The 26,944-nt window shown below is 42.5% G+C and overlaps 1 protein-coding gene across 1 annotated transcript in view; it reads right to left on the reverse strand.

Annotated features, from left to right (window-relative positions):
* Window positions 1-1,337: 1,337 nt before the first annotated feature.
* Window positions 1,338-26,944, reverse strand: part of Rdh10 (retinol dehydrogenase 10) — a 28,475-nt gene continuing 2,868 nt past the window's right edge. The window contains exons 3-6 of the mRNA XM_076924315.1: window positions 5,507-5,605; window positions 4,449-4,594; window positions 2,682-2,813; window positions 1,338-2,599 (exon numbers count right to left, since the gene is read on the reverse strand). Of these exons, the coding sequence (XP_076780430.1) occupies window positions 2,476-2,599; window positions 2,682-2,813; window positions 4,449-4,594; window positions 5,507-5,605 (501 nt within the window). The 3' untranslated portion in view covers window positions 1,338-2,475. The remainder of the gene's footprint in view (window positions 2,600-2,681; window positions 2,814-4,448; window positions 4,595-5,506; window positions 5,606-26,944) is intronic.

Raw genomic sequence — 26,944 nt, forward strand, 5'->3', positions numbered from 1 at the left:
ATAAGGGCCAAACTAAACAAAAATAGAAACAGATAAGACTCCAACACAGGAGAACAAAATCAAATGTAATGAGGATTTTTGTTGGCTTTAAAGCTGATGAAACAGGCTATTATTAAATTAAGAGATTTCTCCAGGATGGTTTTGTGTATCCTAGCCTAAGTGGGAAAAGATCTAGATAACTTGAAAACAGCTGTCCCTCCCAATATTGTTAGAACACTACTTCAAGTGCTTATTTAAACCCATAACTGAAAATCAAGCAGCAGTTGGTAAATTTAAGTGGTGCACTGCCACAAGGTGTGGCTGGTTGTCATTCCTAATGAGAAGTCCAAATGCACAGTAAAGATCAGCAGTGAGCCAGGCTCCTTCCAGAATGTGGGGTTTCTGAACAGAGACACCCCTACACTAATACAGGCAATGGGGTAACAGACCCACACACTAATACAGGCAATGGGGTAACAGACCCACACACTAATACAGGCAATGGGGTAACAGACCCACCACACTAATACAGACAATGGGGTAACAGACACACACACTAATACAGGCAATGGGGTAACAGACCCACACACTAATACAGGCAATGGGGTAACAGACACACACACTAATACAGGCAATGGGGTAACAGACACACACACTAATACAGACAATGGGGTAACAGACACACACACTAATACAGACAATGGGGTAACAGACACACACACTAATACAGACAATGGGGTAACAGACACACACACTAATACAGACAATGGGGTAACAGACACACACACTAATACAGACAATGGGGTAACAGACACACACACTAATACAGACAATGGGGTAACAGACACACACACTAATACAGACAATGGGGTAACAGACACACACACTAATACAGACAATGGGGTAACAGACACACACACTAATACAGACAATGGGGTAACAGACACACACACTAATACAGACAATGGGGTAACAGACCCACCACACTAATACAGGCAATGGGGTAACAGACACACACACTAATACAGACAATGGGGTAACAGACACACACACTAATACAGACAATGGGGTAACAGACACACACACTAATACAGGCAATGGGGTAACAGACCCACACACTAATACAGGCAATGGGGTAACAGACCCACACACTAATACAGACAATGGGGTTGTTCTCTCTTCCCATTTTTAAACAAGCACATACTATAGGTAGATGGTGAGACTGGAGATTGGAGTATATGAAACCCACCCTAAGTATGACCCCATTCAAACACTTTTCTTTGAGTAACCAGGATGTGATAGGCAGGAGAAAACCTCACTTTCCTTATAATGTGGCCGAAAAGCTAATAACCACACAGTCAGTTATGTAAGTATTTAATCAGTTTTTTAGAAAAGTCCCGATTAGTAAAAGTTGGCTTAACAGCCTTAAACATTGGTCACTATTTAAACAAGACATCCTAGAACAAACGAACAGAAGCAATCACATAATAGTTCATAGCAATTTACAAGAGGATGGTACACACGTAGATACAGAGGTAGAAATTCACTTTTACAATGTTTCACTAATACACATATACCAAATTCAAGGCACAAAATAGTTTGCTTTACAAAAAAATACTGTAAAAATGTCATTTGCTGTTCTACAATGTGAATAAACCTTTCAAAGAAATCTTTCCACCCTTCCACAACACTCCATACAAGATTTGTTCCCCACACTAATCCAAGTTGGCACAAATACGGGGACTTTTTAATGCAGAAACTCCCATTATCTTTATACAGCTGCTGTGTTCTGTAGACAAGGTCCCCCTCCTCCCCTGCAGCTTCTCGAGGAAAGGGCACTGTGTATGTGCAGCAAATTCACAGGTAGAAGATATACAACCGCATGAATTAACCAGGTCTCTAAAACATTTAATTTAGTATTTCCGAGATTAAATTTAAAAATCACCGAATATTTAGTCACTCTAAGTTTAAGAAAGAGACCCATGGCCTTCATTGTGACGCTCTGACTGTGGTGATCTCAAACTGACATAAAATCCATAGACACCACGAGCAAGCCACCCAAACCTGCAGGAGAAGAACTGAGAACACACAGAACAGGACACTGTCAGTCCTTGAATGCATAAGGTGCCAGCTGGCTGGGCTTCCACAGAAATGAATGAATTGGCTCTGTGGGGACCCAGAAGACTAATACACATGAAACACACTGTAGTCATCGTTTCTAGACTTTCTGTTCATTAAAAAAATAATGATGTCACATAGTGTTTGTCTAAATATTGGACTCATTTTTAGGGCCCTGTCTAAAAAAGACCCCATTGGCAAAGGCCCGAGCTCACAGTTCTCAAGCACACTAGTCAGTTAATTTACAGTTTATTATTTTTTAAAAAGTTGATTAGAAAAAAAAAGAGTCAGCATGGGGTTAGAATCCAGACTGTCAGTACTGCAGATGCGCACGGGCCAACCATCATGATAGAAACGGCACTCCGTACAAAAACACTCTTAGATTCCATTTTTCGCTTCATTATTGTTTGTGGCTTGTTTTCTTTGAGCAATAAAGGGATACATACACTTGTCTGCTCCTAGAAATCGATACATGCACACGACTGCTTCAAAAGGAAGGATGCTGCAAAGGAAAGAACAGTTAGCAAATGGCAGGCCACACGTTCATTCAGGTCTGGGGCAGGCAGGGAAGGGCCCTCTCTTACCTCTTCATGAATGTCACGATGTACATGAGTCTGGGGGTGCAGATCATGGGCTGGTCAGTGAGGATGGCCTTCATAGCCTGCTTCACACAGTAATCGGGCTTCAAAGGGGGCAAAAAGGGCTCAATTTCTTTTCTGAAAATTTACATTCAAAAATGAAATTCAGAATTAACACAGCATGGAAGACTGACAATACTCCAAAATACTGTGGCATTAGCTGAGGGACACGATTTTTGGAACACTTTGCTTCTTTCCTGGTATTTTTGTTTTGTCTCACATTTTCCTATTAGAAACAAACTCCATTTGTATCAAATTAGTAAACAAATTAGGAAAAAAAGTGAGCAAAAGTAGTTGGCTTTCCTGTAAAATGAGATCCGGGTTGTTGAGATGCCTTATAAGATAAACTTCAAATTATTCTGATTTTTTTTCTTTGACTAGAAAGGTACTTGTTATCACAAACACTAAACTCCAGCAAGCAATGCAGCTTTCTGTATCAGGTGTGGCTGAGACAGAGCATAAGCAACCAGGCAGCCTTTTCTAGTTTGAGACTGTCAGGGACACAGGCTGACTGAGGATGTTAAGCTGTATTCCAAGGACTCTCTGAGGTAAAGTACCACATTCTAATTCACTGAATCACATGCTAAATGCATAACAATGACACATCTTTTTACTACTCCTTGCTTCCATGGCTTCCAGCCTTTGAACTTGCCACTATGCTAGGTGGAAAACAGGAGCCCGTTTTCCTGTTGGAGCTGGGAATCAAACCCAGGCTTGCACATGCTAAGCACATGCCCCAATCCTGAGCCATACCCCAGGCCCTAGAGCTAATGTCTCAGTCCAGACTTAAACTGCCGGCTGGAGAATGGAACGACTCAAACCATTCTCCTTCCCTTGTTCTGCTAAAGAACAGTGCCCCCACAAACAGGGGGCTGTCCTGATCATTGTCCTTTGCCTTGCAAATTCACCCAGGCAAAGATCTCAAGTCAGCAAGTCTTCACAAGTGTCCCTGCTGAGTCACAGTTGTGCTCCTCCTGTTGAGAGCCTGTAAAACCCAGTGTTGAGGTATTTAGATTCCCATATGCCTCCTTCCAAGTGTGAGGGGAATTCCACTTCATTGTTAGTAAATCTAAATGGGTTTGTCTTAATCAAGTTGAATCTAGCTACACACACTTTCTAGAGAAAAAAAAGCTTTCAAATCTGGAGCGTGACATTCAGTCTTTTTAAGGAGATATTTTGTGCCGTGACATTGTTTCATATCCAGATTAAAGTCACATTAAGGACTTCCCCCCCTGCAGCCATTATAATAGTAGAGAAAGCAAATGACCCGAGGACAGACGCAGCATCTAAGAGAAATCCTGGACATCTGTGGGAGAAACCCATTCTGCCTGATGCTCTGAAGTAACAGCAAGTTTGAGTCAGCTTGGCATCAAACCCTCACTTGTGATCTTACGCAGGAAGGATCGTTACAAACCTGAACTGGAGAACTACAGGCTAGCTACCCTTCCTTCTCTCAGCTAGGTCTCACGCTGTAGCCCTGGCTGGCCTAGAACTCACCTTGGAGACTAGTCTGGTTTCCAACTTGTGACAATCTTCCTGCTCCTGCCCTGCCCCTGCCCCTGAAGTGCTATGGGATTCCAGATGTGTGCTACCACACTCTGCTAAGGCTGTCTACTGGCAGTTCAAGTGCAAGCCTGGCAGACTGAAGATGAATTCCATACGTCGTCCTGATGTTACTCTGTTGTATCAGTAAGAAGACAGGTTCCCACTGACCTGATCCGGCAGCCTCTGAACATGCCAGTGTCTACAAGGTAAGGGCAAACCAAAGTTGTTTTAATTCCATCCTTTTCAGCAGCCTTTAGCTCATGGCTCAGAGACTCATGAAAACCCACAACTCCAAATTTACTGGCACAGTAATCCTGAGCAAGAGAAGAGAGAACAGAAAGGGTGAGTCTGCACATGTTTCCATCCAATCTGCAGCTTCCTGTCCTGTCTGGCTAGATGTTTATTACAAAAGGTTATAGGTAACGAAGCAAGAAGGAAGCTGTTTTAAAGCACATATATCCATCTGATGTGGGTCAGAGCAGAAACAACAGTTTCCAGGCAACGACAGAAACAGAAGAATACTTTTTGCCACATCAACCAAGTATCATATTTCTTTGGGGGAAGTCACTGAAAAGGGTTCTATGACAGCTAAAAGACTGGAGTGAAAAAATGCAGGGAGCTTCCCTTTGAAGTGCCTGGAAAATTTACAAATGGTCTTTTGTTTAGCAGAGGGGACTGAAAAACCTGTTTGTTTACATTAATGCAAGAAGAACAAAGACAAGTCTAACTGGGGATATAAGCTATTCTGATCTGAAGTTAAAATGGCAATAGAACCACATCTTCTGAACTTGAACTAGAACTTAAGAGCGTATGATATGGAAATATTTACATATTTGCAAGAAATGATGTTTTTAATTTTCTAGGCTTCTGTAAGTCTTACAGAACAATGTTGTATAATTTGGACACAGTTAAGAACGGGCTAAGAAACCCAGTTCTATACCAGTGTACAGCACCTGCCACTGGCCATACGCTCACCTAATGAGTAGCAGCAGGCAGCTTGACCAAAACAATGTGAGCCCTTGACCTCACTTATCTGTCCTCACTCCATGGGCCCATCCTGACCTGTGCCTTAACCATCAGCAAGGCTGCTAAGGAAACGGCTCTGTGAGGACTATGCTGTCCTCTTCCAGAGCTGGTCCTATGTTAGAGGGAAGCACCATTAGCTTGTGATGTGCTCACCGAAAATAAACTGCATGAATAAGTAAAATGCTTTTGAGCTGACAAACCTCAACTCCAGCGGTGCTGAACAGTCCCAGAGAGCTTGCGACCGTCACAATATGGCCATGATTAATTTCTAGCATCGTTGGAAGAAAGGCCTTAGTGGTCTGAAAGAAGCAAGATACAAGCTTTAGAACTGACATGTCAACATCTTTTCTAAAACCTAGAATCACAAAACAGTCTCAGAGCCGTAAAAATACATTTCCCAGTTCACTTAGAAACATCGTACATCTATCAAAAAAAGACGCTCCTGCAAGTGTCTGGTTAACTTAGCACCATATCACTGCCCTGCTAGGCCTATTATAGGCTGTGACCAACAAGACTGTAACCCAAGAGCGTTGACTGTCCAGAGATGAAAAGAAGGTCATTAGGAGAAGGCTCTTTATCACCCTTTGAGCGACAGCAGCCGGCAAATCTGAACCACTGCTGGGTCAGAGGCCTTTTTCCGCTCATGCCATGGTTCAGCTGTGTTCTGATCTATGAGCAACTGCCAGCCTACCTACCAGCAGGTGCCCCATAGTGTTGGTTTCCTCATGGCAATGTTTCCATGGTGACACTCCAGTGAATGAAGAGCCATCCTTGTACTTACTCTGTGTCAGCACCCAAGGTTTACAATCAAAGTAGACTAGCAGGAGGTGAGGTATTTTAGAACATAAAACGTATAAAGCACAGAACACCATTTCAGTAAAAAAATCAGAGCCAGGATGTAAATTTGGCACTGCTGGGCACCTGAGGTACTCTGCAGGGTCACACTCCAAGTCTACCCACTCAGGGTGGCAGAGTCAGGGGCGGCACAGGCTTCTTACTAAACTCCTGTCTCCTGTCTTCAAGACACAAGGCTTTAGTTAACAAAAATCCTTCAAATTGCTTAAGATGATTTATAAACCATCCCATCAGGCTCCCAACAGTTTTATAACCTACTTCTTAAAAGAAAGCAGCAAAGAGCAATCTGTCTACTGTTGAGTTATGGTCTACTGCCAGTGCCGGTCCCCAGGATTTATGAAGTTAAAAGACAAAACACTCTACAGCCTACTTGAAGAAGAGCTGCGTTCCATTTCAGACACTTTCCTGGCTAAGGTATCAAGTCTGAGCATAGATTTCTAGTGTTTGGATAAGTCGTGTGTACAAGATCAAAAACAGTGGTGCCATTAATTTTGAAGCTCTCCACACTGGAATTCATGGAGCAGCTGCCAGATGAGTGTTCATCAAACATCTCAAGGTCTTCCCCAGCCTGCCTCTTGACTGTCACAGAGCACCCCATCCCGCTTTGGAACCCGTGCCAACCTCATTCTCCATTGCCCTCACTCCTGCCCTACATAAACTAAAGTATAATATTAATTACTTATTTATCTAGTTTTAAAATGAGTTTTAAATACTTCATATCACTGGAATTTCTAATAATGTCTTTACTAATTTTTAAAATTCAGATTATTCTTTCTGGAAGATATTTTTTGTCTTTGTATATATGATATCAGAGATTGAAACCAGAGCACCATATAGCATGTGCATCGCTCAAGCACAGCCAGGTCACGCTGTCTAAAAGTATTCTAGACCTGCTCAACTTTATCTAAATTTCTCAAAGTTGTAGTATATATCTTTCACCTTAACACATCATTATATATTTTAGTTTTTTGATTCTGATTGTTTTATAGTTACTTGTCTGATAGTCCCAACAAGCTCTGAGACATAGATCAGTCAATCTTGCAAATACTGGGGTCGACCCTCTCATACTGCACAGGGCCAGCATCCAACTGCTGTCAGAAACAGCAACATTTTGGTTCCATTGTGTTTCTTTGTAAATAGGAGCAGGGCAGTTATGATTCTAATACTACTTTGGTCAGCCTGATACCTCAGAAGAACTGGTTCTTCAGGTCATGTATAGGCTCTAAAACTTACATGTGGTTGCTATGTCACAGAGCTGAAATAAAGTAGTTTGGAGAGGAGCATATATACATTCTGAACTAAAGTAGAAAATAGTATAAAGTCTTAAGAATTCTGCATCTTCTAAACATCTAGTTAAGATTAATATTTATAGATTAGGTAAAAAGCCTAAACTTTTAGCTTTGCTCATTTAAAAACTTTGTATATGTGTGAATGTTCTCTGTATGTGTACCTGGGAGTCAGTCAGGGGGTGGTTAAGGTACACATGGTGCATGCAGAAGCCAGAGGTCAGCATCATGCAGAGGCCAGAAGTTCACAGCAGGTGGCTTCCTCTATCGCTTTTCCATCTTAGTGCTTGAGGCAGGGCCTCTTACTAAACCCAGAGCTTGCTGACTGGCTAGACAGGCTGAATCAGGTGAGCTCCATCCACTTCTCTTTACCCCACCAACAGCATCTCTCTTTACCACACCACCGTACTTGGCCTTTATGTGGGGGACCTAAACCCAAATCTTACAGCAAACACTTTGCCAACTGATCATTTCCCCAGCTCCAGGAAAATTTATTCTTCATGTTCATCTGAGGTCATTTCCAAGGGTTTATGAGCCTACTAATAAATTCACTAAAAAAGCATTTGCTATACCATACACTCCAGCTTATCCTAACCCACTTTGAGTGTGCTCAGAGCACTTGTGTCAGCTGGGCACAAGAGCAGAGCAATTAAAAGATCAGAATGCAAGGCACAGTTCCTTCTGAACATATTATAATTTCAAATCATCAAAAGTAAAAGGAGCCTAAGTCAGACTACTCTGAGCTACAGGGATTGTCTATTTTATGTTTGCCTGGTGCTGAAAGACAGGGATAAATTTAGTGCCTTTTTAACCTTTTGTTTTAGAAGTTCTTACTGTAGTACTGTACAAGGACTTGACATTATATACTAAGAAACTGCACACAGTTGAAAACAGCAAGATCTCAATCAGACCCCTGGTTTAAGTGGCTGTGGTGGGCAGCAGACTGAAAACCTATGTACAGAGTAGGTGAGAGCCCAACAAGGATCATGAGCTAGGGTCCTGTCTACAGGGTAAGCAACTACCCCAGACCCCAGCATGGAACAAAGGCAGGTAACAGCATATTGACAAGTTCGTAACTAGGTTTCAACTATAATTTGTTACAAAGTTCTAAAACTGATTAATGTTCCCTCCTCCCTTCAGAAAGTAGTCTGGTGACATTAATGTATCCAAGTAATAAGTACATCCTCAACATCTATTATTTGCAGGTACTATGTAATGACCTGGCCAAGCAGCGATTCGTGAGACAAGAATTGGTCCCATGCCCACATTCCTGTTTTTGAGCAGAAGTCTACATTTACTTGTGCATCAAAGGTAACCCAGTTAAAAGTTTACCTTGCACATGAAACAGTTGCTTCACAGCATAAAAACAATGTGATTTGGGTCTAATTTTGCTCTGCTGTCCCTGATCCATCCCGCCCACCTGCAGTGTTGTCTGGGAAGTGAAGCTACTTTGTGTTTAAGGGAGGTGGGCAGAAATAAAACAGTTCAAATATGGCCATATAATTAACGTCTTTATGTATGCACTATAAACACACTACTGGAGAGAATGATGTCAGGGGCTAGTAGTACGGTATGGGAGGAGTGTTGTTCAGATCGGAAGCTTTTTGAGTTTTAATCCTGAAAGTTGCAGTGGGCCAATGTTCCATGTAAAGCACATGTTTTCTTCCCTAACAAGTGCAGACCTTGGTGTGAGGGAAATGGAATGGGCCTTTGTGGATTTTTTGCTTAGAAGGTGTCCAATTGTAGGTGTACACTGACTCCTCATGATGTCCACTCCAGTCATGCTGTTGTTGACACTAAGAAGTGAAGACACCTGAGGCCACACAGTCAGACTGCAGGTATCTGGTCACTTGGAGAAAACTCTTACCAAGCCTCCCTTTGCTAAGCAGGGACAACTCAGAGGCAATAGAACCCACACCATGATCACTCTGCTGTCCCCAAGGTCTGTGCTCCCACCCTGCTGAAGTCCAGTAGGTGTGACTGCACGATAGTTGTTAACTATTTCTTTGCTGCCTGAAGGGATGTGGACAATGACAGCTTGTCACAAGCAAACACACCTGAGGTATGAGGCACACTATTAAATAAACTTTGTAGGAAACTCTCACTTGGTTTAAAAAAAAAAACCTACTGCAAATTGGTGACTAGAAAACATGGCTTTCTCAAAAGTAAGCCGACTGGTTTTCCTTTCTAATAGTTCTTGCCCTCAATGTTCTGCTAGATGGCATCTGAGATAGCACATTGTATTCCGTCCTTGACACAGCTTGACAGCACAAAGAAACCTGGCACTTTGCAATGAATTATTAATGTGCACAATGTTGTAGCATGTGTGAGGTGGAGACCAGCAAAAGGTGAAGTGCTAGTTGCCATGACACCAGTCAGTTCAAGCTAAGGTTCATGATCTTTACCTTTGTCTCAAAGAGTCATTATAGGTACATAGGAGGCAAATCGGAGTCTCACACTTAAGTGACTTCAGGTATAAACTAGAGCATGCGCTCCATGTCTGACCTCAAAGAGGCCACTCAGAGAGTCCACTGGCCTTCTAGCATGTGTTAAGTCACCTGTAGAGACAGAGCATCTACATGGGTCTTTCAGCCATACTGGTTGGTTGGACTTGTTAGCTGGCTGATGCCCATGGTGGCTGATAAGGCTCGATAGATCCTGACTTAAATTAGACAGCTGTTGTCTGCTTCTATCTTCTTGTCTATATGTCTAAAAAGGAAAAATAGGAACAAATCTAATGCTTCACTAGAGAAGTCCCAGTTGGTCACAATACCAACAACTCTTACTTGAAATAAGCATAAGCGGGTTCAGTATGTTCAGAGTTGAAAAGATACTAGGTCTGTTGAGTGTTTGTCTGCCTCCTGTACCCCAACTTCCCCCCACGCCCCCCCACACTCAGACTGTAAGATATAAAGACAGAACTTCAATAATCTGTGATTATTTATCACAAGCCTCTAACACCACAACTTGCTGGCAGCTAAGGAACAGTGGTTGATTAAAAAGAAAGGAAAGTTCTGGGTCCTGTTTACATATCCAGTCTGTTAGTCTACATCTTTTTATTGGGGAATTGAGTCCACTGATGTTAAGAGATATTAAGGAAAAATGATTGTTGCTCCCTGTTATTTTTGTTATTTGAAGTGGAATTATGTTTGTGTAGCTATCTTCTTTGGGGTTTGTTGGAAGATTACTTTCTTGCTTTTTCTAGGTTGTAGTTTCCCACCTTGTGTTGGCAATCTACAGATTCAATGCAATCCCCATCAAAATTCCAACTCAATTCTTCATAGAGATAGAAAGAGCAAAATGAATTTGTAAATTCATTTGGAATAACAAAAACCCAGGATAGCAAAACCTATTCTCAACAATAAAAAAAGGACTTCTGGGGGAATCACCATCCCTGACCTCGGAGCACTAGAGAGCAGTATCTATACTATACCACAGAGCAATAGTGATAAAAACTGTATGGTATTGATACAAAGAGAGGCAGGAAGATCAATGAAATACAATTGAAGACCCAGAAATGAACCTACACACCTATGGTCACTTGATCTTTGACAAAGGAGCTAAAATTGTCCAGTAGAAAAAGGACAGCGTTTTCAACAAATGGTGCTGGTCCAACTGAAGGTCAGCTTGTAGAAAAAGGCAAATCAATCCATTCTTATCTCCTCGTACAAAGCTCAAGTCCAAGTGGATAAAGGACCTTCACATAAAGCCAGACACACTGAAACTAATAGAAGAGAAGATGGAGAAGAACCTCAAATACCTAGGCACAGAGGAAAAGTTCCTGAACAGAACACCAACGGCTTATGCTCTAAGATCAGGAATTGACAAATGCAACCTCATAAAATTCCAAAGCTTCTGTAAGGCAAAAGATACTGTCAATAAGACAAAACAGCAACCAACAGATTGGGAAAAGATCATTACCAATCCTAGACCTGATAGAGGGCTAATATCCAATATATACAAAGAACTCAAGAAATTAGACTCCAGACAACCCTATTAAAAAATGGGGTACAGAGCTAAACAAAGAATTTTCAACTGAGGAAACTTGAATGGCCGAGAAGCACCTAAAGAAATGTTCAACATTTCTTTACATGTTCTGAGATTCTATCTCACACCAGTCAGAATGGCTAAGATCAAAAACTCAGGTGATAGCAGATGCTGGTGAGGATGTGGAGAAAGAGGAACACTCCATTGTTGGTGGATTGCAAGATGGTACAATCATTATGGAAAGCAGTCTGGCGGTTTCTCAGAAATGGACATAGCATTACCTGAGGACCCAGCTATACCACTCCTGGGCATATACCCAGAAGATGCTCCAACATATAACAAGGACACATGCTCCACTATGTTCATAGCAGCTTTATTTATAATAGCCAGAAGCTAGAAAGAACAAAGATGTCTTTCAACAGAGGAATGGATACAGGAAATGTGGTACATTTACACAATGGAGTACTACTCAGCTATTAAAAACAATGAATTCATGAAATTCTTAGGCAAATTGATGGAACTAGAAAATATCATTCTGAATGAGGTAACCCAATCACAAAAGAACACACATGTTATGCACTCACTGATAAGTGGATATTAGCTCAAAAGCTGGCAATACCCAAGATACAATTCACAGACCACATGAAGCTCAAGAAGAAGGAAGATCAAAGTGTGGGTGCTTTGGTCCTTCTTAGAAGGAGTAACAAAATACTCATGGGAGCAAATATGGAGACAAAGTATGGGACAGAAACTGAAGGAAGGGCTGTCCAGAGACTGTTCCACCTGGGTATCCATTCCATGTGCAGTCACCAAAGGTAGACACTGATGTGGATGCCAGGAAGTGCATGCTGACAGGAGCCTGATATAGCTGTCTCCTTAGAGTTCTGCCAGACCATGACATATACAGAGGTGGATGCTGACAGCTAACCACTGAATTGATCATGGGGTTCCCAATGGAGGAGTTAGAGATAAGATTGAAAGAGCTAAAAGGGTTTGTGGCCCCATGGGGAGAGCAACAATATCAACTAACCAGAGCCTCCAGGGTCTAACCCACAAGCCTGGGAGTATATAGGGAGGGACCCATGGTTCCAGCTGTATATGTAGGGAAGGATGGCCTTGTGAGGCATAGGTGGGAGAGGAGGTCCTTGGTCCAGTGAAGGTTGGATGCCCCATTGTGGAGAAATTCGAGTGTGGGGAGGTAAGGAGTCAGTGAGTGGGGGTACATCCTCATAGAAACAGGAGGAGGGGAGTGGGATAGGGGTTTCCTGGGTGTGTTGGGGGGGGGGATGGGGAAAGAGGATAACATCTGAAACATAAAAAAGGAAAAAAAGTAAGCAAGTAAGCAAGCCCCATTGAGTGAACAATGGCATCCCAAGTTACTGTCTGTGCAGCTTCTCAGGGCTCCCCTGCAGAGCTCTGGCCCCATTTACACTCTGAGCAGGGCCATCCTGACAGAGGGGCAAGTGGCTGCACAGGGGCATGGCATGCCACAGCTTGAGGAATCTTTGAAAGCCACATTTACACCAGATTAACTTCAACAGCCTGCTGTCCAGATTGCTCTTGGTGCTCTTAATGACAGCCTGGGCAGCATGGGGCCTGCAGCTGCAGTGTCAGGACAAATTAAGTTCAACCAAAGAGACTGAAGAAACGTGGGACCCAGCAAAGTCTGACTTCTGGGATTTGCAGAGGCATCACACTGTGGAGGTGCAGGTCAGACACTCAGAATATATTTCACAGATCTAAGCTACTTCAGGTTCACAGACACTAAGGGGAAAATTAATTTCTCTCTAGAAGAAAAGGTTTCACATTACATTTGTGTGTGTGTGTGTGTGTGTGTGTGTGTGTGTATGCGCGCGCGCGTGCATTTGCCAGACCAATCTAGGAACAATTTCAGAAAAGCCATCTTAAAAAAAATTCAAAGTATTTGTCTCTCAGTTGAATATTCAAAGAAGAGTAGAAACCCACTTCAAAACTGGATCATGAATTATATTATAGTAGGAAACAGATTAATAGCCCTGACATATATAGTTAAGGGTTTTCAGATCTCCAAATGACACACAGTTGGGGTGGGGGGGAGCGGAGGAGTGCCACCAAGAGTCCACTGAGCAAAGGCTTCACACAGAAATGGGAAGTCCTAACAGTGGCAAGCTCCTTTCCTCTCTCTTTTTTGGAGGGGAGGGGGGTAATTCTGCTGCCTTGTTACCAGAGTCCTTATCAGGCCCAATGAAAGAATATTCTTGTTTACAAGACTACCATGGAATCTGGTGGCATTCCTGGGAGGCCTCAGTCACTGATCCTGGAAAAGTATGACTCAACAGTTGAAAACTGAGTGCGTGTGTGTGTGGGGGGGGGTGGGGAGGGGGGAGCTGGTGGTGCAGGGAGGCCTGGGTCCCACAAATAAGGCTAGGCTAGGCAGCCAGTGAGTTTCAGGGATCTCCTTGGCTCCATCTTCCCAATGCTGGGATTACAAATGTGGGCTACACCTGGCCTTTGGCCGTGGGTCCTCAGAAGCACTTTATCTAGTGAGCCTTTTTCCCAGCCCTTGGCAAAACCTTTTTAAGGCACCAGAATGTAGCTAATTGTGTGAGGAAGACTAAATCACTGATATGGTCAATGAGTACAAACGGTGGCCACTACACTCTTTTCTATTGGAATAAATGGCTAAATACTATGAATTTTACAGATTTGAAGGTATCTCCTTGATAAATAGAATGATCAAACTTTATAACTTTGGCCATAGACAAGTGCTATTTTATAAAACGCAATCTTTATTACAAAAATACCTTTAGCCGGGCGGTGGTGGCGCACACCTTTAATCCCAGCACTTGGGAGGCAGAGGCAGGAGGATTTCTGAGTTCGAGGCCAACCTGGTCTACAGAGTGAGTTCCAGGACAGCCAGAACTACACAGAGAAACCCTGTCTCAGAAAAAAAGAAAGAAAGAAAGAAAGAAAGAAAGAAAGAAAGAAACAAAGAAAGAAACAAAGAAAGAAACAAAGAAACAAACAAACAAAAATACCTTTAGTTGAGAGATAAAGTATATTTTCTAGGAATTTATTGATTAATTCTTTTAGGTGCAATTGACAGATCCTGCTGTTCATGTAGCTGCATGAAAGTCTGTGTTCCCTGTCCTAATTGGCAGAGGCAGAAAGGTCTCTGAATAATTGTGCAATAAAACCCCAAGGCATTGGAGCCTGGAACTACTATTCTCTTAGCCTTAACACAATGTACATCTTAATTTCCACTAAACTGAGACACAGTGTTTGCTTTAAATACAGAAGGGGGACTAAAGCATGTGTCACGAGAGTCACATTTGTGTCAGTATTGCATTGCCTAGCTTTTAAAACATGACTGTGGAGCTACAGGCGATGGCTTAAATCTGAACAGCATCAGCAGTTAATACCTGACACACATGCACACGACTCCTACAGTTGCCCTGCAACCAAGAAGCTAATAAAAGCTCAGCTTTTCAAATGAACACCTCAATGATGACACCATTAAGTTATTCAGCAAAAATAAATGCTTCATTAACTTGTCTTCCCACTGTACAAGATGAGTGAATCTAGCCCTGGGCAGATACCAACATTTGCTTACACTTCAGGGATTGCTCTGCAGAGTGATCAGGAAGGAGATGACTTAACACTCCATCTATTGGGAAAGTATACTGGTCTTTGAAATCCAGAACCCGCAAGTGCCAGTTTCTTAACCTCCCTCTGTCGCCTGATAGACTCATTTGTGATACAAAAGGAGAGCTTCAGGATTTATACTTTATATTCACAGTTCCTTCCTCATCCTCACCCTCACCCTCGCATCAAGCCCTTAGAACACAGGTCCTCATGCTGCAGCGCTCTTTGCCCAAGCCTCTTGTAAATGACTCAATAAGGAATCAACTCTATTATTGCAGCTGCCAGCATCTGGTCATCAGCCCATTAAACATTTATTTGTTGTCGTGGCTGTACCCTTTCACATACTTTAACATGCACTCATACCTTATTATCTATTAAAACTTACAAACTCTCTGTGTGAGAAACACTTGCCACTTTTTCTGTTGTACTTGAATCTGTGATGAACATGGGTTTGAAAATGCTGACTCCCCACTCCCCACTCCTCCCTAGGTGATCAAAGGAGAGGTCCACGGGCAATCAGGCATGAACCTCTCATCTATTTAATAACTCTTATGGAATAATGAAAATAACTCAGAAAATTGCAGCCATTCACTGGTGAGCGGCGGCTGTTGCCAATGCCTGTATCTCCCACTTGTACCCTTCCCAGAATCCATAAAAAAGACAGATCTTTTGAAGGGCAGACACTGCGGTTCTGCGCTAGGGACCAGGAACCACACCCAGAAGCTCAAGCACACGCATGCCGTATGCCATCTTAGCCACTGCCAGCAGCAGGATGTCTCTGCCCCTGTTCCAAAGGCTCCAAGACCGTCAGCCTTTGTAATTCACAAGTGCAAATAGTTCAAATTCTTCATTGCTTTCTAATGTGTTTACAGCAAGTCTTTAAAAAGAATTCTTTATTTAACCCAGGGTAAGTATAATCAAGGGGTTAATTTGTGAAACACCTCTGGTACCTGTGCTAGTTAGGTGCTGCTAAAAACAAAACAAAAATAAATACTTGTGACTATCTTAGGGATTCAGAATTATAGATACCACCTTTTCCTATAAAACAGTGGTTCTCAAATCCTGTTATATACTAGAACCATCTGACAGTGTTCTCCTGATGCCCAGGCCATCAACTACTAGCTACGCCAGCGTTTCCACAGGGGCATATTCCCCAGACTCAGGGCCACAGAAAGTGTAGTTTTAGAAGGCACCACAGGATGCCTCTCCTCGCTTCACTAGATGCCAATTCCACCAAAGTGACAGGAAAAATGTTTCCAAAGGTTTCATGTGCCTGATGAAGGCAAAGATGCCTCTTGGAAGCTGTTCTCTGACAAACACAGCCATAAGTAAAGCAAGTTCTATATACAACCCGAATGATCTTTCTCTTAATGTTAGGGAACATGTGTAGGGAACACCTATAAATTTGTATTCAGTACCTCATTACTTTTAGTTTCTATAGCCTTATGCTACCACTTCACTAATAGGTAAGGAATCTATCTCTATGACAGATAGTAATGCTGATGATCCAGCTGGAAATGGAGCAACAGTAAAGGTGTGTGTGTGTGATATGTGTGTGTGTGTGTATGTGGTGTGTGTGTGTGTGTGGATGTGTGTGTGTGTGGATGTGTGTGTGTGTGGTGTGTGTGTGGTGTGTGTGTGTGTGTGTGTGTCTGTGTGATGTGTGTGTGGTGTGTATGTGGTGTATGTGTGGTGTATGTGTGGTGTGTGTGTGTGTATGGTGTATGTATGGTGTGTGTAGTGTGTGTGGTGTGTGTGTGGTGTGTGTGTGGTGTATGTATGGTGTGTGTGTGTGGATGTGTGTGTGTGTGGTGTGTGTGTGGTGTGTGTGTGTGTGGTGTGTATGTGGTGTATGTGTGGTGTGTATGTGGTGTATGTGTGGTGTGTATGTGGTGTGTGTAATGTGTGTGTGGTGTGTATGTAGTGTATGTGTGGTGTATGTGTGGTGTGTGTGTGGTGTATGTATGGTGTGTGTAGTGTGTGTGGTGTGTGTGTGGTGTATGTATGGTGTGTGTGTGATGTGTTTGGTGTGTGTGTGAGATGTGTATGTGATGTGTGTGTGGTGTGTGTGTGTGTGTGTGTGGTGTGTGTGTGTGGTGTAGTGTTGGAGTTCAATTCCATGCACACTAGGTAAATGCTTCACTACTGAGCCACATCTCTCACCAAGAACAATACTAAAGGCTAACATGATGCCAGGCCCTAGGACTGCAGCTAGCAAATCATGGCCAAGTTCAGTTCAGTTCTAGGCAGAAGGAACACAGCTTTTCATTTTCTGCCACAAAGCTTACAGTGGAGGGCAACAGTGACTTGGAGAGACAAGGGGACAAGGACACCCTAAACTTGCCCTTTCAGACTCTAGAGCTGTACCATAAATACATACATACATACATACATACATACATACATACATACATACCAACCTACCTAGCTGGGTGTATTAGTGTTTTTCTGGAGTCTTAGCACTTAAGGGCCAAGATTGAAGATACTGAACTCCAGGCCAATCTAGCCCATAAAATAAGACTTTATCTGAAAAACAGACAGTAAATGACTCCTGGATGGATGGGCTCAGTAGACACACTGCTTGCTGTGTTGAGTATAAAGATGCTAGTTTGAATCATCAGACCCTAAGTAAAACTGGGCACAGTAGTGTGTGTGTGTGTGTGTGTGTGTGTGTGTGTGTGTGTGTGTGTGAGTGTGTAATCCCTGAACTCCTATGGCAAGACAAAGACTGAAGTAGCCTGACAAGCTCACAGACCAGCCACCTGGCATATCCAACGTTGAGAGAGAGGATGGACACTCACAGTTGTCTTCTGATCTCCAAAAGAGCGTCTTCCACGTTATAGCTTTCCTTGGAGCAGGTCAACCACAGCTTGCACGCTGATGAGCCCGTGAGAAAGCTCCACTAAGAAAAGGTGGCCTCACTACAAGTTTGATGCTTAGGCAACAGTACCAGCTGGTGGAAACTGCGATTTTGAAAATCCATGATTAAGATTTTTAAAGAGAAGCTTTTACAGAGTGATCTGGGATTCTTATCCCATAAGATGCTTATATAACAGAATAAAGATTTTTACATTTCCCAGGAGCTAAGGAAACAAACTCTACCCATGGCGACTACAATTCTGTACCAAGCACTTACAGGGTCTTGTTCATGTGCTCATGTGAAGAGCCCTTTTCACATGTTGCCCTCTCAGGTCCAGTTACCAATGCTGCTGTGAGCCAGGAAGTGAAAGACTGAAGCTGGGTGATGAAGGATGCAACCATACTGACTCTCCAGGATGCTCGCCACCTCCACTACAGACCATGGGAAATCACAGAAATACAAAGAAAGGCCTAGAGCCAGACTCTGGAATACAATTCCAGACGTTGATATTGATTCTTCAAGCTTGAATTTTATATGCATGTCTAATTTACAGAGCAAACTTTCTGGGGATATTGGCTAGGGTTAATCAGTTATTGCTAAACTTACCATGCTAATAAAGAAAAAATCTCATTTGAAGATTTTTACATTATACCACAGGGCAAAAACTATGAGTGAGTCACAGGAAAATCTACTGTACAAGAGCTTTGAACATCTAGTTGGGGTAACTACTCCACACGTTCTGACTTGCTGCTCTCGGCTGAGGGTACGGGTCCTACCACCTGCCCGCCCACCTTCCTTGTATAAGACCTGAAGTAAGTCTCATGATCTACCTAAGACTGCTGCTTTATCCACCAATGAAGGGATAATGGTGCTACTTAACTCAAACTTGTGGCAAGGCTCAATTGGAAGGTGAGTGTTTGTGAAGACTGCCAGTTTAAATGCCATATCAGAAGGCCAGGGAATGGACAGCGGTTCACTGCGGATATATCTGTAGGCTGTTCTGGTTGAGTGCTATCTTTGGTTGGCTGGGTTGCTTCTTGTTTTTTTCTTCAAGTTCCTGCAGTTCCTAGTTCTTACTGTGTGTAGCCGCCATTCCTCCCTGCCCTCCACACTGCACCAGCCCATACTCTGGGTTAAAATGTGATGTAATGTGAGCAGCGAGGAAGCCTTTGGCTCATGCTGCTGAGCAGTTGTTTCACACACTGTCTCCATTCTATCCAGAACCCCAGAGGATGCTGGGACAGCAGAGACACTTCCCAGCAGCACCTCTCTCCTAACTCTTCTCTTCAGTCCTTTAGGACCGAGAGCTGAAAACAACTTTTAAATAGGAACCAAAATGCTTGGATCCAGCTTAAAAATACTTTGCTAAGAGTCTGTACACAAGTATTTAAAATAACTGATTGTACCAATTACCCTTCATGTTTCTTTCCCCAGGAGAACTTAGAAGCATCCCATTTAAAAGTCCTTGAGAAATCAGTAGGGGGCGTATGCTAATTACAATTTGCAGGTGGGAAAATCCAGGCTTTGAATTTTAAGTTTCACTTGTCCTCAAAATACCCATGTGTTTAAGTAACTTACACTACAAATATTTTCCCAGTTACACTGATTTGGGAAGTGTTATTTTGAGCCTCATTGCTTAGAATAACACTAAGAAACCAAACCTCATTAATATTCAAAAGTTCCACTACTAACAGTATTTGAAGGAAAAGCAAGAAATTCACATTTTATGCAAGCAGCAAAAACCCATTTGTTTGATCTTAGAAAGCTTAACAGACCAAGTAGGGTTTTGTTTGCAAATGTGAATGTGCACTAAGTGCCTTGTCAAGTAAGGGTGGCGGCAGCAGCACTCAGCGCTCTACAGTAATTGCCCTTTCTTGTTAACCACAGCAGCAGCCTTCACTCCAGGGCTGGGACTTCTGTGATTATTACCAGAGACTCACTTTCCCCTGCCCTCAAAATCTTAGTTTCAGAGCTTTGAGGACAATGGGCCCCAACAGGTATGAGCTTGGGTTTTGAGAGAACTGGTAACTGTCATGAAAAGGAGGGAAGGGATTCACCCTCAGACCACACTCATCAAGTAAAGCAGCATTCCAGTGTGGGAGGGAGAGCCTTCTCTGAGTGGGGATGTGGATGGATGCCTGCAAACCCAGAGATCCAGGTCACTGAAACTGGTTGGCCAGGTATGTCATGGGCAATGTGACTGAACCCTGAGGCCATGCTCTACCAACAGGGTTAAGTCGAAACACGGGGACATTTTCTCATGCTACCTACCTACTTCATATGACCAGAGAGAGAGAGAGCCAGGTGTCCCTCCTTGAGCTATTTTCTAATTATGCTTTTGTGGAAGGCTCAGTCTGAAAGGAGCTTCTAGGTGGGCTGACAAAAGTGAGAAGGCCAAGACTCTGAAGAACTAGCTTACTGCATTACCCTCTGAGATAAGAAATCACTAATTAAACCAAATGAGATTAACACATTTCAGTCTAAAACTGGGAATTACAGGCACAAACACTGGACTTAACTCATTCCAGTGAGGCAGGCAGTAGATCCCTATTCCAGACGGTTGTTAGATTTTCTTTTCTTTCTTTCTTTCTTTCTTTCTTTTTTTTTTTTTTTTTTTTTTTTTTTTCTGCCATACTCTAAAGATTAGTAACAAAGGGTTCTTTCTCCTAGGGAAAATCTGTTATGTTTGTAGGAAATAAGATACAACTCTGCCCTGCCACGACACCCCCTAGTGGAACTTTAGCAAAGTACAGTTTGGGGGGTGTCTAAAAACATCTTGGGTACAGGTTGTTTCCCTAATCCAAAATGCCTGGCACCACCAGAAGGGTTTAGAAGTTTTCCACATTTGCATATGCAGAATGAAGTATCTTGGGGATGGGATCCAAGATTAAACACAAAGTTATTTAAGGTTTTCATACATACTTAGCACATATACAAAGGGAATTTTATATAAACATTTTGCCCGTGTTTTGACCTTGTCACTCCGTTAATGTGGAGCGTCCGAATTTCTATGAAGAGTTGCTCTTGTTTCTCAGGACTTCCACGAGGCCATGGCTCTGTGCACCCAAACTCTGGCCGCTACTTATCATTAGACAGACCGAGCAAGCAAGGCAGTGAGTGAAGCCAGTCCTCTGCACACTCACCACGAGCAGGGATTAAACACAAGGCAAACCTGTGCTTGCCTTGCTTGAGAGCATTAATATTAGTTTCTGAAAGAACTGAAGCAGAAACATAGGTGACTCTGTGATTAATAATATTCCTTATCCTAAGAAAAGCATTAAATAAAAGGGATTTCTACTTAAAATTCTTCCAATTCTCAAGTAAGGTTATTAAAGTACTTCCAAGTAATTTTCTGTCACTAAATTAATTCACTAAGGTCACTGAATCAATCCACTGGAATTTGCCAAAGATCTTGAACGGCTCCCAGACAACTGGAGCAAAAACAAATTTAAGGGAGAAGAATCAACCGAGAGAATGTGGTTTGAATGTTTAACAACATTTGTAGCTCTGTCCCCTGCCCCAGTGGCTGGCCCTGCAATGGATGGCTGGTGACTGCTGGTGGCACTCTCCATTCAGCCTTTTGGAAAAAGCTACTCAGCGTCAGTTAGCACCCGCATGGACTGAAGAGCTGACATGTCTTCTAGATGAGTTTCTATTTGGGTGGATAATGAATAAAGCCCTGGGTATAGAAATTCCCAGGGATAGAGAACAAATACCAACTTTGCTTCAAGAAATTGAGATAAACACAACAAGGTCATTCCTTGAACCAAGAATTGGGGACTGTCCATCAGGCCCTGCCATCCTTATAGATAAAGATACTATTTGGCCAATATGGAAACATCTGGAGTCTGTCTCTCTTGCACAATCGTGATATGTGTCTGCCTGCCTCTGAGACAAGGAATCACTCTGCAGCCCAGACTGGCATCTAACCCAAGACAATCCTGACTCAGCCTCCTACATTTTTGGGGTTATAGGCATGAGCCACCATATTGGAATTTTTTTTTTTTTTTTTTTTGAAATATTTGACATCTGTTGTCTCCCAATAAGACAATTTCCTCTCAAATGGAAAGCATGGCTACAGGCTCTTTCAGGGCAGTGAGGTGTCTAGTGCAACTGAGGTTGAGACCATACCAGGGGACACAATAGGTACTAAACTGAGAGATAGGTGGAAATCTGTTTTGGAAGGTTCAAGACACCATGTTAATGGCCTTTGATTTCTGACTATGACTAAGAGCAATATGGTCACACAAGGTTTTAAGTAGGCACATTTCAAACTCACTACTACTTTAGATAACCCTGGTTTGGGCAGGAAAGAATAGACATAGGGAAAGAAATCCAGTGGTTCTGTAGAGTCCAGGTGAGAGAGAATGATGTAACTTCACATGATGGAATACAGATTTGAAAAGAACGTGGTGACCAGTGAATGAGCACAGGATAGACAATTGCTGCCAAGCTTGGTGACTCAGCCAGGAGAAAAGAAAAGAGGGAGTGAGCTTAGTATCAATGGAACAGGAGAAGTCAGCAGCTAAGAGAACAGTGCAAGTTTGCTAATGGTCTGGAATCACAGTTAGGCAACTAAACCAGATGACTCAGTTAGACAGAGGCACAGTGATAATGGCGTGAGCACATAACACTAACAGCTGGAGAACTAAGGTGGAGGAAGGGTGCAATCCCTTGCATTTCAAGGAGGTAGTCAAGGGCACATTCTGTGAGAACACAGGCTTCCCTCTGCACCAGGCACCGAAGGAGCACTGCTAACTGCCCAGACAACTGAGAATCTAAGGTGCATGCTACCCAGAGCTTCCTAAACAAGTCTGACAACCAGGCACAAATTACCCACGTTAAAGATGATGTGACACTTTTTATGTATGACATAGCATCTTGTTCCTTGCTTACACCAGTGATGTGAAGTACATTATATCAAGTCGTAAGCTGTGACATTCAGGAGCAATAGATTTGGGCTCCACATGTAATGTATCAAATATAGGAATTAAAATTTTATTGAGTATGTGATCTCATTCTGTGTATACAAGACAGTCTCGCACACCTCCAAGCAGCTGCCAATCTAGAGAGATGTTTCATCAGTTTTCAAATACCACAGAATCTGACAAGGTATGTCAACTCTGACCTCAGTTCAGTCTCTACCCTTACTCCCAGTGCTCCTATGCTCAGACTCTTACACACAGAACATGCATGGAGGCAGAGAAGCCACTTCTGGCATACTGTCAAAAACATGTTACAAACTCCACATTTTCAGCAGCTATCCTAAAACAAGAAAGCAATACTCTATGAAGGATTTAGTTTTATAATATAGTATGGAGAAAAAAGCATTAGAGAAATAATTTTATGAGTACTTTAGAAATAAAAGATTTAAATTCTAAGCCTACGAGAGCTTCAGCTAACCTACACTTCTCTAGTCTGAGAATACAGGAATACATATATAAGATCAAAATCCAGTAAATCTCATAAGAACTCAAAACGTTAACGATCAGGGACTATTCTTAAGATATTAGGTACCATGGTACCGTGCTAATGCCTTTAAGTGCCGCCTTATTCTGGTCTAGCTGGTGGGCTTTTACTTTTCTTGGATGGATTTTAACTAAATAGACTTCAGACGTTTGGATATAGATAAATGCTGAATTCAGTAATTAGTATTTTAAAACTGTGAAACCTTTTAAGTTAAGTGGTCTATTAATTAACTACCAATTATCTTGTCTGCCTACCATATCAATAGAAGTGAATTACTGACTAGCTATCTGACAGATTTAGTTCTTTACCATGGAGAAGTTCTCCTGCACATAAAAGGCCTGGGGCTGAATGATTTTACTTTCCTCTTTTGGCTAATCAGGGATCAGTTTGCCATTTTGGTAAAAGCCAAACACAGTTCCTTAGTCAAAAAGGACCTACAGATAAACTCTGGTTCAGAAACAGATTCTACTCCTGCTCCAGAAAAACAGTAAGTAAAGCTAAGTTATTTTGGGGAAGGATGAGATTGCAGTCACTGTAGGCAGGCCCAGCTTCTATGTCACTTGGTAGAACAGAGGTGTGTTTTCAAGTTCTTGCCTCTCACTGAGACAATGATTTCCATGCAAAGGTGCACCTGTGCTCAGTGGTCTTGTTCCACAGCTCACTAAAGCCTACCCTGCATCATTCATTTCCTGACTGGTGACCAGAAGGTTCCTGGAAGATCTGCTAGGCACAAAATGATTCTAAAAGTTAATGTCAATGCTGACCAGAGGGCTGTGCCAAATATGAGAGGCGGCCGAAAAGCCTCCCAAGTCTGCCAAGTGTACTTGGCTCGGAAGGACACGAGCCACTGCAGACACAGGTTCTCTTCTGGAGGCCTGAGTCACAGGGAAAATGAATGACCGCTACCGTGCATTCAGTCTGAGTCTGATTCACACTGGTCTACAGCAGCTCTCCTCTAAAAGCCTGAGCCTTCCACCAAGTAGAAGGCAGAGCGCACTAAGGAAAGAGGAGTGCACAGGGGCAGAGGTATCAAAGATTTGGGTAGTAAATAAAGGGGTATTCAAATAATGAATGAAGCCAACTCTGACTTGAAGTCTTGACAGCTTGAGTTAGTCCAGCATGATGTTTCCCTTTCCAGAATTCACAGCATGGACCCAAGTGAGTACTTGCTGAATAGGTTATCTTCTAAATATTTAAGCAGAAGCCCATGACATATGATCAAATATGTCTCAACTAAGCATATAGCTCCAGGGGTGTGTGTGTTGTGCATGTGTTGTGTGTATGTGTGTGTCGTGTGTGTGTGTTGTGTATGTGTAAGAAGTTCAGGTATAATCATCAAGTTTGCTATGCAGATAGTTATACCCCCAAAGCACTTCTTATGCTCCAAAGGACAAAATATGCCACAAAAAGTTAGCAGAAATGGGAAACAAACAACAAAAAGTTTTATATAAGTCATTTAACTGTTCTTCATTGAAAAGTTAGGGTTGAGGCCGTGGTGTAGCTGTGGTGTAGCTCAGGAGTAAAGTTTTTACCTGGCATGTGCAGGGACCAGAGGACAGGGTGTTCAATAAGACAGACCTAAGGCTCATTACAGTTCCCAAATCCAGGAAGACCAGTAAAGGCAGGGGTTGGAAGGGAAGCTTACATCACCATCTTGAAATAGACCTTAAGAGGAGAAGGAGGGGAGGAAGAGGGAATTCTGGGCAGTAAGAGGGGGGCATAAAAGTAGTAGCTGGGGCCTGCAGGGCACCTCTAGAGTGGAAGTCACGTGCTATTCTAGCTCACTCTAAATGAACATGACTTGAACTCTGCGTCAGGATCAACACACAACTTGTTATTCTATGAAAACAGACACTGACTGCTACTTAGAAGTCTGTCTCAATATGATCTGTGCAAATAGTTGAACATACTCGCTGCTCAGCAAATCCACAATTTTGACTGATGGGGCAACTTCTCTTCCCTGCCAGGCACAAGCAAGAGACACACTGGTCATTTTCTTCTGAAACAAGCATGGTGGAAGCCAAGGCAGCACATCTTTGAAAACATACCACTAGCACTTTCAACTACAGAAGACGAGAAGGGAAGGCAGTCAATGAGTGGCACTCAGCAATGCCACGTGACCCTACAGCAGCTGCCTTAAGGGGAACAGCCTTCATGTTCTACTTGCTAACTCCCAACTTCTCCAAAGGTTTCTTAAGTCTTGGCAAGAAGTCAGAAATTCCAATGCTAAAATGAACTTTCTGACTCAATATTGAAAATAAAATCTTAAGTTTAGATGCTTAGGGGAAAAACAGCTGGAGAATTCAGGAGCCTCCCATAGTTTAATACAAAGTGATGTCATTAGCAACCAGGCTTCCAAGAACTCCTTAAATTGTGTGGTTAAGCAACTTCTCCAAGCTCATTGAGAAGGGTAGGAAGGTGCAGCTCACTCTTGGTACATGATACAGAGTTAAGAGCTAATGCAAGTTCTTCCTTATGTTAGAATGTGGCCCAACAACGAACTTGTCCAGCCTGCATTCATTCACAGGAGGTGGTGAGCTTTCTTTCTTAACACTCTAAATCAGCACTTATTTCAAGATTTGCTGCTCCTCTGTGGTGCTTAACTGAAGGTTGTATGGTTTCTTTAAAAACCTGGATATATTTACATTTTTATAAGTTATCAAAATAATTTTGCAGAGAACAGTCAAGATGGTAAAACTTGAAAGAACTTAGTGAGGGTAAAAGTTCACAGTTGGGAAATCTCACACCACCTCAGTCAAAGGTTATTGAGGGGAAAAAAAAATCAGTGTCTCTGGCTTGTACTAATCTTCCAATGATTGCGTAGGTTTTTAAGATGAACAAACAAGTCAACTGGAATCAACCGGAATTTCTGTGGCAGCTCAACCACATTTCAAAAATGGAAGCTATACTCTACCTGTGACTTATTTGTTTTGGAGACAGGTTCTTGCTATTGTAGCCCTGGAAATCACTATGTTACCAGGCTAACCTTGACTCATATAGATCCAGCTGCCTCTGTTTCCTGAGTGCTGAGGTTAAGGGTGTGTGTGGCCCCGTCTGGCCCTGGTATGGGCCAGGCCCACTATTTTTGTTCAGAATTATAAACATATCATATTGTTGATGAGTTGTCTTGCTGGGTCCATTCAGCTGGACTTCACTCAGCCATGTCAGTGCTGTGACACTTAATGACTGTTCTCACAGTAGCAAAAAGCTTGTGTTCATTCACAACCACAGCACACCGGCACACTCATGTGCTTGTTCCTCCACAAACTATGTATGGTGGTCTCCTTATTCATTTAAAAAAACCTACCTTGATGAGCTTATTCATATGTTTATTTCTAAAAGGTAGAAAATAAACTATATAAATTTGCATTTCCAAATAAAACATTTGGATAAGCTTCACCCAGGACCAAAGAAGAGGCCTGGTACTGGGTGAGCAACACCTGAACACTTCTGAAGCCGGATTAAGTTCTTAAGCAGTTGCTAAAAAATTAATAAGCTTTAATGTGACCTATTTAGGAAAAACAGTTCTTTGTTGAGTTCTGTGAGATGTCTCTTCC

This window comes from Arvicanthis niloticus, chromosome 25, assembly GCF_011762505.2.
Source record: "Arvicanthis niloticus isolate mArvNil1 chromosome 25, mArvNil1.pat.X, whole genome shotgun sequence".
Classification (NCBI taxonomy): domain Eukaryota; kingdom Metazoa; phylum Chordata; class Mammalia; order Rodentia; family Muridae; genus Arvicanthis; species Arvicanthis niloticus.